This window comes from Cynocephalus volans, chromosome 2 (genome assembly GCF_027409185.1).
Source record: "Cynocephalus volans isolate mCynVol1 chromosome 2, mCynVol1.pri, whole genome shotgun sequence".
Taxonomy (NCBI): domain Eukaryota; kingdom Metazoa; phylum Chordata; class Mammalia; order Dermoptera; family Cynocephalidae; genus Cynocephalus; species Cynocephalus volans.
In genome coordinates this window covers 90,017,317-90,031,116 of record NC_084461.1, presented here as the reverse complement: position 1 = coordinate 90,031,116, position 13,800 = coordinate 90,017,317, and the positions used below count along the sequence as shown (strand labels likewise).

General features: G+C 40.3%; 1 protein-coding gene and 1 long non-coding RNA gene across 2 annotated transcripts in view; one reads left to right on the top strand and one right to left on the bottom strand.

Annotated features, from left to right (window-relative positions):
• LOC134370543 (uncharacterized) overlaps nt 1–13,800 on the top strand; it is a 118,813-nt gene that overhangs the window by 58,185 nt on the left and 46,828 nt on the right. Inside the window, exon 7 of the mRNA XM_063087615.1 lies at nt 1,952–2,130. Coding sequence (XP_062943685.1) covers nt 1,952–2,130 — 179 coding nt within the window. The remainder of the gene's footprint in view (nt 1–1,951; nt 2,131–13,800) is intronic.
• Nucleotides 11,820–12,815, bottom strand: LOC134370945 (uncharacterized). The gene is made up of 2 exons (XR_010022687.1): nt 12,456–12,815; nt 11,820–11,922 (listed from the first exon to the last, which is right to left on the bottom strand). It is a non-coding gene; the product is annotated as an uncharacterized LOC134370945 (long non-coding RNA).

The following is a 13,800-nucleotide window of genomic DNA, read 5'->3' as shown; positions in this document are numbered from 1 at the left end:
AAGATATAACAACCACAATTATTTGAAGTTGATACAACAAACAAACAGAAAGGACGTGGTTGGGGGGGAGGGGGGGAGGGAGAAGGGAGGGAGGTTTTGGTGATGGGGAGCATTAATCATCTACAATGTATATCGACAAAATAAAATTTAAAAAAAAAATAAATAAAAATAACATCAGAAATCTAAAGTCTCAAATCAAGGTACTCTGTGAATGTCAGGCCCAAGTCCTCTGAGCCCCTGACAGGACCTGGTAAAGAGTATAGAGCCACCGCCACCCAACAGCTGTTTGGAACTCAGCAACTCTGCACACATCATGATCATGTCCTAACTCTGTATGTGAGAAACTTTCCTCTAATATGATGACACCATGATGCAGCAGGACCATCTGTATCCCTGCCCCAGAGAGAGTTATTTTGTAGTACACCAAGTTATGTTTATGGCTGGGCTGAAACACAAGCTTTGCCTGATTGTTATCAGAGAAACCCATATGCAGTTTGTGTAAGCAAGAGGAAAATGACCCCCAGGGGCAGCACACTGCAGCACTACATAAATAAATTGGCAGATGTGTCAACTATGCATATTAGTCCAGGAGTGCAGTTCTTTGGGGAATGAAGTCTAAAGACAAAGACATTTGTGGGTTGCCGGTCAATCTGAAGCATTTCTTCTAATTTTTCTGGATGTGTTTTTGACAGGAGCTTAAGGGCAGTTCAATAAATTAAAATGTATTTACATGGCAATGAAGAATTATCTTGACACACAGAGAGTTATTTAATTACCAAGGTGCATTGTGTGCTGCTAAAGTTAAGACTGTGTCAGCTTTTCCGGGACAAATCTTTGTTTTCAGGGCCATGTGGCTCATCCAGGAATGATCCCCTGGGTTGGAGCTTGTCATTTATAGAAGAAGAGCCTCCTCGCTGACCCCCATTTCCATAGACAGCTCTAAACAGATCAGTAATCTCAATGTCAGACATCATGATGAAGTCAGTACTGCCAAGGCCAAATGTCTCCCTTCAGGGATGTGGCCTGCCTCTCAGAGGAATTGTAAATGAAGTCATACCCATTTGCAGTCTTCAAAGCATGTCAGGGTTGCTGTCTGTCTGAGTGACATTCAGAGGATTTTCTTGAGACATCAAGAGGTAGGCATTTGATAAAAGTCTATGTCCATGCTGGCTGCATCAAAGCACAGTGGGTAAACAGTGACCTCATATTAACAAGGACTGGGACTGTTTCCCCCATGCTATGCACCACACCAATCCTACGGAAAGGAAGTATCACTTAAGGTCCAGGTGCCAAAGAAGGCATTCTAAGAAAGAGAGGACAGGAATCTGGAAGCTCAGGGTTAAACCCTCAGCACAAAGTTGGATAGACAGGAAAAAGAAAAAAACACTTGTATCTCAGCCGTCCTAGAACTTCTGTCTGCTTCCAAGTTCAAGGGTTTGTGATTGATTTTGATCAGAGACAATATTGGTAACAGATATAAGCAGTGACTTAGATTCTCCCCCTGGCTAACCCAGTCAGGGAGACTAATTATCTTGAATAAAAGTGAGGTAGAAAAGCCAAGCATCACCCATTGTCCTTCTTAGGAAGTAAATCAAGATGTGTTTAAAGGTTTTACTTGATATTATAAACAGTGAAAGTGAACAGACGGAGATCCGTGATCAAAACCAACACAGCTGTGTGGTGGAATGGAAAGAGTTCTGCACTCGAAGTCAGGAAACCTGAGTCCCACATCTCATTCACCTCTTATGAGCTGAGTCCTCAGGGAATTCATTCACCTCTCCAGATTTCATTTTCCTCATTGACATGAGGGCTTGGATAACTGTAGGATTCTATTTCATTCCATTTCTAAAATCTATAACCTTTTCCTCATCCATTTCTCAGAATAGTAACAGTCCTTCCCATTGACTGTCAGATTTTCAGCCACTGAGCTTTCCCAAATTCATGCCTCTAGGTCCAGACATCTTGACTCTGGTGGTGGGATCTGACATCAGCCGCTGTCCCAATACCCCTTGGCCCGCCTGCCGTGGCTACCTACATAAGAGGACTCACTCCAGTATCGTGAAGGGTTGGAGGAAGAGGTGGTTTGTGCTGAAGCATGACGGCTGCCTCCACTATTACAAACATAGAAAGGTAAGCTGGGGGGAGGGGTGAGAGGTGGAGTGTGTCACAACAAGAAACCTTGGGTAGTGCAGTCACCTGGACTATTCCATGACCAAAGTATCATCTTGTAACGCACCATGTTGTAGGATTCTGAAAATAGTGTTCTCTCCCGTGGCTTCTCAGGAACTTTTCCTCCTTCAGAAGCTCAGAGAATTGTTATTTATTTTCTCTGCTGCTGCATAAATCTAGGCTGGCATGCATTTCTGTCTCGTTTATTCCTATTTTCAGATCCTCTGTGAAAACTTCCTTATCAAAGCCAAGAAAATAAAAACTAAACTGCATACCTAGTACCCTAGAGAAATCAAGGTGAGCTTAAGGCAAAGCATAGCTCGCCACTGCTGCAGTGCCTGGGCACAGTTCCCTAGGTGACAGGACCTAGATGGCATCAAGGCTGCTAAAGCAGAGCACTGGAGACATGGCCTGGAATTCCTGTTTCATTTCCCAGATGTCGTTACAGGAGTGCTTTCTAACTATAGGTGAAGGTTGGAATCTCCTGGGGAATATTCTCAAAATATGCAGATTCAGTCCTCCTCCCAGATGTTTCTAATTCGGCAAGTCTGGAATGGGGCCTAGGCCTGTGTATTTGGGGGAAGCTCTTCAGGTGATTCTAATGTGCAACTCAAACTATCAACATTCAGGCCACATCTTGTACAAGTGTTTTCTCACCCCTGTGCAATACAGTGTCTAATTTTTTAAGCAGATGCAAATATCTTAAAAAAAGAGATTTCACAGAAATCCCAGTTTCCAACTTCTCTTGAAAAATTCCCTAGCAACAGTTGGTGGGAGCTGAATAAACTCCCTCCTCTGGAGCTCATAAACACTCGCATCTAACAGAGGGAACACTGTAAACTTCTGTCTTACACCCTGTCTGCTGCACTCAAGACCATATTTGCGACCCACTTCCAATAAGTGTTCAAAGCAGCAGTTTTGGTTGTTTACCTCATTCATGACACCATCCTATTTTTGCTGCCTTTATTTTACATTGCCCTAGTTTATTCACTTAATTTTAAGCTGCATATATACACACACACACACACACACACACATACACACACACACTTATATATACCCACACAAGCGTACTTCAAAATATTCGAGGAAAAATAGAATTAAAAAATAATACAAATCTTTTCATGAACTTTTTGAAGACCTCATGTGTGTGTGTGTGGGGGGGGGGTGTATACACACACCCGCACACACACACATACATATACACACATATATATGCATGTATATGAACAACCTTAATTCCTTTCTGGAACAAAGGAAGGAATACATCAATAAAGAAATCAATGCATTTGAAAAAAGTGAGCAATAATTTTGCATATTGAATTATTGTGAAGATTTTCTATTCCTAGATTATGAATCACCTATTTGTGATATTGACCATGAGGCGCTCTGCCTTTTATGGTGATATGAGTCGTACAGTTACATTGAAAAACTTTGTCTCCCTCCAGTGCAGGAAAATAGGATTCTCTCTAATCAGGATGAGAAACAATGTTTCATCCTTATTCTCTGCATTCTGAGTATTAAAGTGGAACAGACCAGAAGTTTCCATCTGGGTATTCTTCAGAAGCCCAGAGAAGTTTTCCAAAATACACATGCAAACTGCTTCCCCCTTACCTCTTGAATCTCCAAGAGTGTGGTCCTAGAAATTGTATGTTCTTTTTTAAGCTTTCAAGGTAATTCTGACTTGTAACGTGGTTGAATACCACCACAATGTTTATTCCCATCTATCATCAAAAGCCAAAAATAAAAACAACTAATGTAACCTTGCCAATTGTTCTTTCTTGAGAATTGGGTTTTCTTTATCCTGAGATTTATGTCTTTCCTACCTTTTGGTGATGATTTTTGTTTCCTCTTGTGAAATAGTGATAATAGTAAATGCTAGCTTTTAATACTCTTCCTCAACAAAAACATATAAAGCAACTTTATGTCAAGCATCTCATGTTTTAAGATTCCTGGTTCTTGAAATTCTGAATGGTTCCTGAAGCCAGTATTTTAGGTCTGGTTTTGCCAGGTGGTAGTCACAGGACTGGTGCTGCCTGCATTTGTTACGTTTGGCTGACACAGTGTTTTTATAAATTTTTTAATTAAATGCATTCAGGTGAAGAATGTGCCGTCCAATTTTCCATAATCCTTACTACTCTTTATTTTCTTACACTGAGCCCAATCATTTGAATTACACACCAGACCCTGTAGGGATTTGAGTGTATGAATCTGGGATGGAATTTATATGAAAAATTAGAACTACAGTGGTAATACTAGTGGAAATTAAAATATACTTTTAACTGCTTCTAGACTTTGGAAATTACTCTTGTGATTTGGATGTAGCTAAGAAAAAACTATTGTTACTTCAGTTGTGACTATCATTGCCATGACAGGTTTTAATATGGAGATGGCAGAATATAAAAATACAGCCTTATTTTGTTTAAGAGACAAAATTTGGTCCCTTGTGATCCTACAGATTCCAGAATACATTATGTCTGATCTTTAGAATAGATAGCAGTAACTGAGAAGAGTTAATGGGGCATAGGAAGAACATAACAGAATAAATTAGCAGAAAATGATCTCAGCCATACTGTATTCATTCGTGCAACAAATATTTATTGAGTACTTTTTAGAAGCCAGGCATTATGCTGAACACTGGGAAGGCAACAAAACAGACACAGTGCCTGCCCTGTTTGTGCTTACAGTTCCATGGAAGAGACTGATATTAAGAGACAGATTCACAAATAAATATGCAATTGTGATAGGACCATAAGTAAAATTACAGGGAGGGAGAAGACAGTTGTATCAATCTGGATCTAATTAAAAGATAGAATCACACAGTGCTTTAAATGAGGGAGTTTTAATATAAAGAGTTTTTAAACTATGATAAAATAATAACTATTGGATATAAGAAAACTCTATGTGGTACAAAGTGAATGTATCCAAGGAAGGACAACTTGGAAGAGGGACCCCTCTTCAAGGCTGGGGATTCAGATCTCATTGAAGAGATGTAGTTGAATCCACTGGATAGCAGAGCAGCTCACAGGTTTGTGGGGCCAGAGTTAGTCTTCAGTCACAGGGCAAACAAGAAGAAACCCTTTGGGGCACAGATGGGTCCAGCGAACCTCACTGTGGCCTGTGCACGGGTGTGCCATGGAAGTGAGGATGCCTGTGTGGCAGGAGGCCTAGAACATGAGATGCCCCTGTAAGAAAGGCCTTGTCAGGAGATGGTGGCATGGAGAGGACTGCAAAAGACAAACCTTGGGAAGGAGGGAAGTGAGCAGAGAAAGTCAGGACATCAAAGCAGACAGGAGACCTGGAGCATAGGATGTCCACATCGAGAGGGCTACAGGAAGGTGATAACCAAGCAATCCTAGGACTGCAAGGTCTCAGAGGAACAGCATGTTTGGGGTGCATGGCTGGAACAAAGCACTTCTTGATGTCTACACAACCACACTGAGACCCATCTTGCAGCCGCTGGAAAGAGCAGGAGTACCCCTTACCCCTGCAGTGTTCCTCTAGTGCCCTCTACTGAGATATCTAACACCATGCTTACTGTAAAGGAGGACTACATAAAGGAATGTCATCCATTATTGCAGAGCATGTATAGAGGGGTGAATTTGGAGCTGAGAGACAATAAGTTGACAGCAGGCACAAGAGTAAAATGGAGGGTCTAGTATAAATTAGGAGGAGGGGATGTACATAATACATTTCTTTTTGAGGATCTAACATTTTAGCTGAGTACTGAGGATTGAATAGAAGATAACCAGACTGCAAGTTGGGATGAGTGCTCTCCAGGCAGAAGAAATAATATTTATGAAATCCCTAAACTGAGGGGGAAAAAAAGACGTGTTTGAGGAACTCAGAAAAAGTCCAGTGTGGCTAAAGACAGAGTGGAAGGGAGAAGGCAGAGAAAGGAGGAGGTCAGGCTATAGGGGTAGGCAGGAGGCCAGCTACACAGGGCCTTGAGGCAATAATAGGGATTTTTAGAGGTCCTTCTAACTACAACAGAAAGCCACTAAAATGTTTTAAGGGAAGGAAATTTTCAAAAAAATAATTCTGACTGTATGTATATAATGAATTGGAGGAGCACAATAGTAGTATGGAAATGCCACTTAGAAAGCTAGAGCCGTAGTCTAGGCAAGAGGTGACAGTAGTCTTGACCCAAGTGAGAATAATAAAGTACATAATTATATCCCTAGATATATTTAAGAGCTAGAATCAATAGGATTTGGTGATGGATTAAATGTCTGTTCCAGCTACTATAACAAAACACCATTAACCAGGGGTTTATAAACAACAGAAATTTATTTCTCACAGTTCTGGAGGCTCACATGTTTAAGATCAAGACACCAGCAGTTCAGTGTCTGGTGAGGGTCCCCTTCCTGGTTCATAGATAGCCATCTTTTCACTGTGTTCACATAGTAGAAGGCACAAGGAAGTCCAGATTGTCTTTATAAGAGCCCTAATCCCATCTAATCACCAAAAGGTCCACCTCCAAATACCCTCAGATTGAGGATTAGGTTTCAACATATGAATTTTGAAGTGATACTAACATTCAGTCTATAGTATAGGGGAAGGGTAGTTAAGAATGACTGAAGCTTTTGGCAAAAGTAACTGGTTGAATAAGGTATCATTTATTGGAATAGGAACAAGTCACAAGATAGAGTGATACAAGATCAGTAGTTCAGTTTAAACTACTGTGATATTGTGACTGACAATGTGATTGCCATTCTTAAGTAGGCACCTGGATATTCAAGGTTGGAACTAACAAGAAAAATTTGGGGTGTGTGTGTGTGTGTGAAAGAGAGAGAGGGGGGGGAGGGAGATTATACATAGTTATAATGTATATTTTATAATTATGTAATCTATACATATATATGGTATATAAAGAGTATGTGTTTAAAGCTACAGAAATTGATGAAATTGCTAAGGGTAAGAACATAAAGTGAGGTGAAAAGGGAGCCTTTAACTTAAGCCCTGAGGGTGGCAGAGAAGGAGGAGATGGGAAAGGTGATTGATAGGGGTGGCCACAGAGAAATAAACAAAACTCAGAAAAATGTGTGTCATACAGCCAAGACAAAAAATAAATATAAGTTTCAAGAAAAAGGGTGATTTCTCAGTACTGCTGAGGAGCCATACTACAATGAATACTGGAAAGCACCCATTGGATTTTGCATCATGGATGTCATTGACAACTTTGGCAAGAGCAATGTGAGTAATGCAGAGTGAATTTAGAAGAAAAAAAAACAACAACTAACTAACGTGAGTTGAAAATTTTTCAAAAACAGCATTCAGAGACCTATCTTTTGAAAGGTGTGGCTGTGAAATACACTAGAGAAATAGGGTAACTGAAGAGTATTTAGTCCATTTACAGTTAATGTAGTTACTGATATAATATAGTTTTAATAAACTATCATTATTTTTGCTTCCAATTTGACACTTCTATTCAGTGTTTCTTTTCCTCACCTTTCCTTTCCTTAAATGTTTTTTTTTATTCCATTTATCTTGGTAGTTATTAATTCTTTTACTATTGTTTTAATGATTATTCAAAAGATTACCACATGCACTTAGACTTCTTCTAGTCTAATATAATATTAGTACTTACGCTATTCTATGAACATTACAGCATCTAATTTAACCATGTCCTATGTAACATATTTGTGTTACCATGAATTTCAATTCTATGCAGATTGCAAATCCTAAGAGATATTATTAGTATTCCTTTATACAATCAATATTCTTTTATATTTACTCACGTTTATCTCTTCTCATTGATATTCATCTCTTCCTGTATCTTCAAACTTTTAACCTGAGATCATTTTCCTTTTTCCAGTAGAACACTATTTAGTCAGAGATCTTCTGGTTATGAATTCTCCAGTTACAACCAGCAAATATTTTTCTCTCTCCTTAAAACTTTAAGAATTATTTTATTGGATACAGAATTCTAGATTTAGTAGTTTTTTTTTTTTTTTTTTCCCAGAACTTTGAATGTGTCTTTCCATTTTCTTTTGGCTTTCCTTGTAACAATAAAATCATCAGCTAACTTCTCAATTGAAATAATTCTTCTTGTCTCTCTGTGCTTTACTCTGCATATATTCTTCTGACATACTTCCAACTGTACAGTTTAATATCAAATTAACTCCACAAAGTTCTCAATTTCAATTATACTTTCACATCTACTTCCATTTGATTTATTTTTATAGTTTCTTCTTTGTGCTGAAATTTTCACACTTTGTTTCTTTGAACATATTAATCATAATCATGTTGAAGTCTGTATCGAATGGTTTCTTTATCTGGAGTTTTGTTTCTGTTGGAAAGATAAGAGTACTAATAACCCAAGATCATCTTAATCTAATCAGCGCTAAAACAATTGTAAGTCATTCTTCATTCCCTGTGAAGATTGGTCTTTTTCCCATCCACCCTCATCCAGGGCTATTCTTCAGTGTTCTAACTCAGAGCCTGATTTATCAGGACCACCTCCTTGAAGGAGTCTCATCCCCATGAGTCTGTTGAAAACTCTCTTCTCAGCTTCTTCAGTGGAAATGACCTCAATGTTGAGCTCATCTTCTGCTGGATTTTAGCTCCATTAGTATTCACTGTCCTACTGGCTCTCTGATATATGCAAAGAGATATTCATATACTTTAGCTTTTTTACTTTTCAGTAGTAAGGTTAGTACTCATTAACTAGTCTGCCATTACCAAAAGAAGAATCCCAGAGACAGTCCAAAAGGAAGGTGGTATAAGGGAAGGCTTGTTTTTGTCATAGTTTTTAAGGGATAAGTCACCAATTTAAGTGTGACCGCTGATGGGCTGATGGGGATAGAATCAACCTGAGAGAGAAAAGTTGGAGATACAAAAAAAGAGGAATAGCTGGTGTGAAAAAAATTTTTTTAAATAACATTTCCCTTATAGGCCATCTACCCTAAAAGTCGGGTATATTTAGCCCATAGGTGCCACAGTGGAACTGAACTTTACAAAGAATAAGACTGACTGTTCAACCAGATTAAAAACAAAAGGAGGCATTCCTGGTACATTGTAGCACGACAAGCCAGTTTTTGTTCTGTTCTGTGAATCGATGTATGCAAGAACCCAAATGTGGGTGCATGTGTGGGACTAAGAGGCACTTCATATACTGGGCTTTACAGATGCTCAAAGAAAAAAGCAGTGTTATGCTTGAAATACTTGTCTCTATTTCAGAAGTTCTGATGGTCACAATATGTTTATTTTGCTATGTTGGGGGAGAAGTCCAAGGGAAGGCAAGGCACACAGTAGTGAGAGGCTTCATTTTGAACAAAGAGTAAAATTTGGAGCATGAAATAGGATTATTTTAGTCATGTATCTTGAATCTTTTGTAACTAAGGCCTGTTAATCTTTATTCCCTTTTATCAAAAGAAAATGAGTGATATTCCCTTCCAAAATTGTCAAAAGGCTAACAATTCTTTTTTAAAATCTATAAAGCTCTAAAACTAAATTGAGGCAGGGTGGAGAAGTAGCACAGAGTGTCGGCTTTTAAGGCCAGTGTAGCTCCACAGCCCACGCTCTAAGAATAATGATTTTATGCTACAATTTTTAGTTAACTAAGAGTTACCAGAAAATGGGTTATTCTTGGGACTTATCCTGGAATTAATCCAAGAGGCAGTGGAAAACCTGGTCCAAGGAATGGATTTGAATGGACAGTGGAAGGAAACAATATGGTTGATTTCTGATGGCACCTTATGGTCTCGTTTGTTATTCAAATGGTTCCATGCCTACTAGATATGCCAGTGACTATGTGGTGAAAATAGAATGCTGGCACTCTGGGGAGGGATCTGGAAAGAGAGTCAGCTGTGTTAATCGTGTGCACATAGAGATGGTATTATATGCCAAGAGGTCACCCAGGAAGAATGTAGATTACAAAAGAAGAAAGCTGAGGACAAAGGCCTTGGGTGGAGGACAGAGCCAGTCAGAAGTCTAGCATGGGGAAGAGGATCCAGCAATAGGCTGAACAGGAATAGCCAATGGAGCAAGAAGAAAACCAAGGGGATCTTGTGTTCCCAGAGCCCAGAGGGGAATATGTTTCTAAAAGATAGGAGTGATCAGTAGAGTCATATGCTACTGTGAAGTAATTGTCCACTAAACAAAATACTTAATGGGAGAGCAAACCTGTCTTGCTATGACTAGCCTTGTCTGGACTTGACTGTATCTTTGACCTCACTTTTTCTGAGTCTAAAAACATGTTTGTCTCTTCCATCCTGGGGAAAAAAGCGGGGAGCTCCCTTGAGTGCACATATCTTATAACTAAATTTTCATCTCTCTTCTCGCCTTCTAATATAAAATTTTTTAATGTACCACCTAATGCTATCTTTCTCCACCATCTTTCCTAACCCACTGCAATCAGGTGTCTGCTTGAACTATGCAGGTAGTGTTTGAAATCAAAAGCATGCCCAGACTATCCAGGAAGAGTGTGTAGGATAAAAAAGCAATGGGCCACCAACATTTAATAGGAAAGTATGTATACCTGATAAGGCTTGTGTGAGGAATAAAGAAAATAACATATGTAAACCAATTATTACAGGGTCTAGTGCATAGTTTCAGATACTAGATTCCATCCCCTTGACCCATTTTGCCTCATTCTCAGTAAACTGCTTGTGATGACATAGCTGATAACTAAGTACAGATTCAAGCTTCAGGTCTGCTTTGCTGCCAAAAAAGAAAAAGATTTTCTTTCCACTGCACCAAGCTTCCTTCCTAGTTCTTCCTAGTGCTTTTGTCCCCAATTTTGTGCCTACCTGCAAACTACCTGCCCCTGGAGACTGCAGCCCCCTGACTCAGCATCCAGGTTCACATCCCAGGGCTTCACCTCACTCTGCCAATCTGCTTCTACTCCAGATCTCAGCCTTCTCAGGTTGCCCGTCTCACCTGTTCCTCTGTCTCAACTATGTCATCCCATAGATAAAGGTATGAGATTTCAGAGGCAAACATACAAACTATTAAGTAAAATGTGTGAGCAGCATTTGCTTAGTTCACATAAATAAAGCAGAGAAATAGCCAATCAATGGAAGACTGCTTTCAGCATTCAGAAAGAAGGGAATGAGTCAATATATGTATGTGGTCAATATGTTAGGGATCTTAAGGTCATCTCCAAGTTTCCATACCTCATTAGAATCTTATTTGTAATTTAAGAGATGCCCAGTAGGTGGAGTAGCTTACTCACAGATGGTTTTTTAGAACAGAAAATGGATAGTAGTTTAAATCTTAAAATTTTTGTTAATGCTGGAAGACACATGAGAAATCATTTAGGTCAAACTCCTCCTTTTCCAAAATAGAAAAACGAGGCCTAAAGATCATACAATTTGCAACAGAAAATCCAGCAGTTCAGCCCGGTAGCTGATGTTCACTTGTAATCCCCTTACTGAAATTACCAGCCTCCAACTTTGGGCAACTTCCCCTACGAAGGCCACACATGGCACTAAGCAGCTAGTTCTGGGTTAGGAGGGTGTTAAGGTACATGGGGAAGGTTGTCTGTCATGGGATAACCATGTTTTTTTAGGATGATACTCTGATGGAGCTATTTGTACAGTATCAGGAAGCTCACTTCCTCTTCAAAAAAGGAGTTTTTGACTAAAGAAAACCACCTGTTTTAGTCCATTTCTGTTGCTTATAATGAAATACCTGAAACTGGGTGATTTATAGGAAAATAAAATTTATTGCTTCAGTTTCTGAGGCTGGGAAGTCCAAAGCCCATCTGGTGGTGGTGACAGTGACCCAGGGGTCTCATATTGCAAGATGCTGGAAGGAGAGCAGAGAGAGAGCAAGAGAGAATTTCTCATTCACTCTCTTTTTAAAGCCCTCAGACCCATGCCCTGACCACCATTTTTAATCCATTCACTATGACATAGTCCCACAATCAATTACCATAATAGGATTTCCCACCCTCTTAACTGTCACAGGGAGGGCCAAGTTTCTAATACATAAAACTTTGGAGACATAATTCAAGCTTCAGTAAGCTTTGTGAGGACATAATTCAATCCACTGCATTCCACCCCTGGCCCCCCAAAATTTCCATCATTTTCACATGCAAATACATTCATTTCATCCCCAAAGTCTTAACTTGTTTTGCTTCAAAAGTCCAAAGTCCAAAGTCTCATCTGTGAAGTCAAAATAAGTTATCTACTTCTAACATACAATGGTGGGACAAGCATAGAGTAAATATTCCCATTCAAAAAGGGAGAAATAGGCCAAAAGAAAAGGGCAACAGGTCTCAGACAAGTCCAAAACCCAGCAGGGCAGGGTTAAATCTCAGAGCCAGTGAATGAGGCTACCTTGACTCCATGTTTGACGTCCTCTGCATGCTGGTGCGGGTGTTGGGTCACCAAGTCCTTGGGCAGCTCTGCTCCTATGGCTCTCCTGGTGGCAGACCACATTTAGCTCTCCCAGGCTGGCATTCCACTCTGGTAGCTCCACAAGTCTGGGATCTCCATGGCTGTCCCACCCCCACGGCTCCACTAGGCATGGCGCTGTTGGGGTTTCTCTGCTGCAACTCTGACCCCACATTTCTGCTCCGCACTGCTCTAGTGAAGGCCCTATGTGGTGAATCCGCCTTTGAGACAAATCTCCTCCTGGGCCCACAAGCTTTTCCGTACACCTTCTGAAATCAGGGTAGACACTCCCAAGCCTTCAGAGCTCTGGCATTCTGCGAGCCTGCAGACCTAACACTACGTGGACACTGCCAAGGCTTCTGACTTATATTTTCCACAGCTGCGGGTCCAGCCACACCTGGGGCCAATTTAGTCATGACTGGAGCAGCCAAAGCAGCTGGGGTGCTGGTGCTAGAAGCAGCTTCTGGCGGTGCCCCTGAGCAGCAAGCCGGTGGAGGGTGCCTCAGGCCTGTCCCCAAAGACGATTCTGTCTCCCTGGTCCTTCGGACCTGAAATGGAAGGGTTTGCTCCAGAGGCTTCTGCAATGCCTTCAGGGCCTTTTGCTCCTTCTCTTGATAATCCCATTCTTTTGTGTTAATCTTCTTAGTACCACTGAAGTTTTCTTCTGAAAATGCTCTCTGCTTCTTTACCACATGGCCAAGCTGGAAGTTTTCCAAATCTTCACACTCTGCTTCCCTTTTAAATTCTGTCTTTATGTTGTGCCTTTGCCACCATAACTCAGCAGTGGCTGTTACAAGTAGCCATGCAGGTTCCTTAATGTTTTGCTGCTTAGAAATTTCTTCCACCAAATACTCTGGTTCACAACTCCTAAGTTCCAACTTCCACAAAGTCCTAGGTCATGGACAGAATGCAGCCAAATTCCTTGCCAGTTCACAGCAAGGGTGATATTTGCCCCAGTTTCCAATAAACTCCTTCTTATTTCTATCTGAGACCTCCTTAGGATAGTCTTTACAGTCCATATTTCTATCAGCATTCTGCTCGCCACCACGTAACCAGTCTCTAAGACATTCCAAACTTTCCCTTGTCTTTTTGTCTCCTTCTGAGTCCTCCAAACTCCTCCAACCTTTGCCCAACACCCAGTTCCAAAGCTGCTTCCACATATTCAAGTATCTGTTATAAGCAACACCCCACTTCTCTGGTACCAATTTTCTGTATCTCTCTATTTCTGTTGCTTTTAACAAAATACTTGGAATTGTATGATATATAAGAAAACAAAATTTATTGCTTA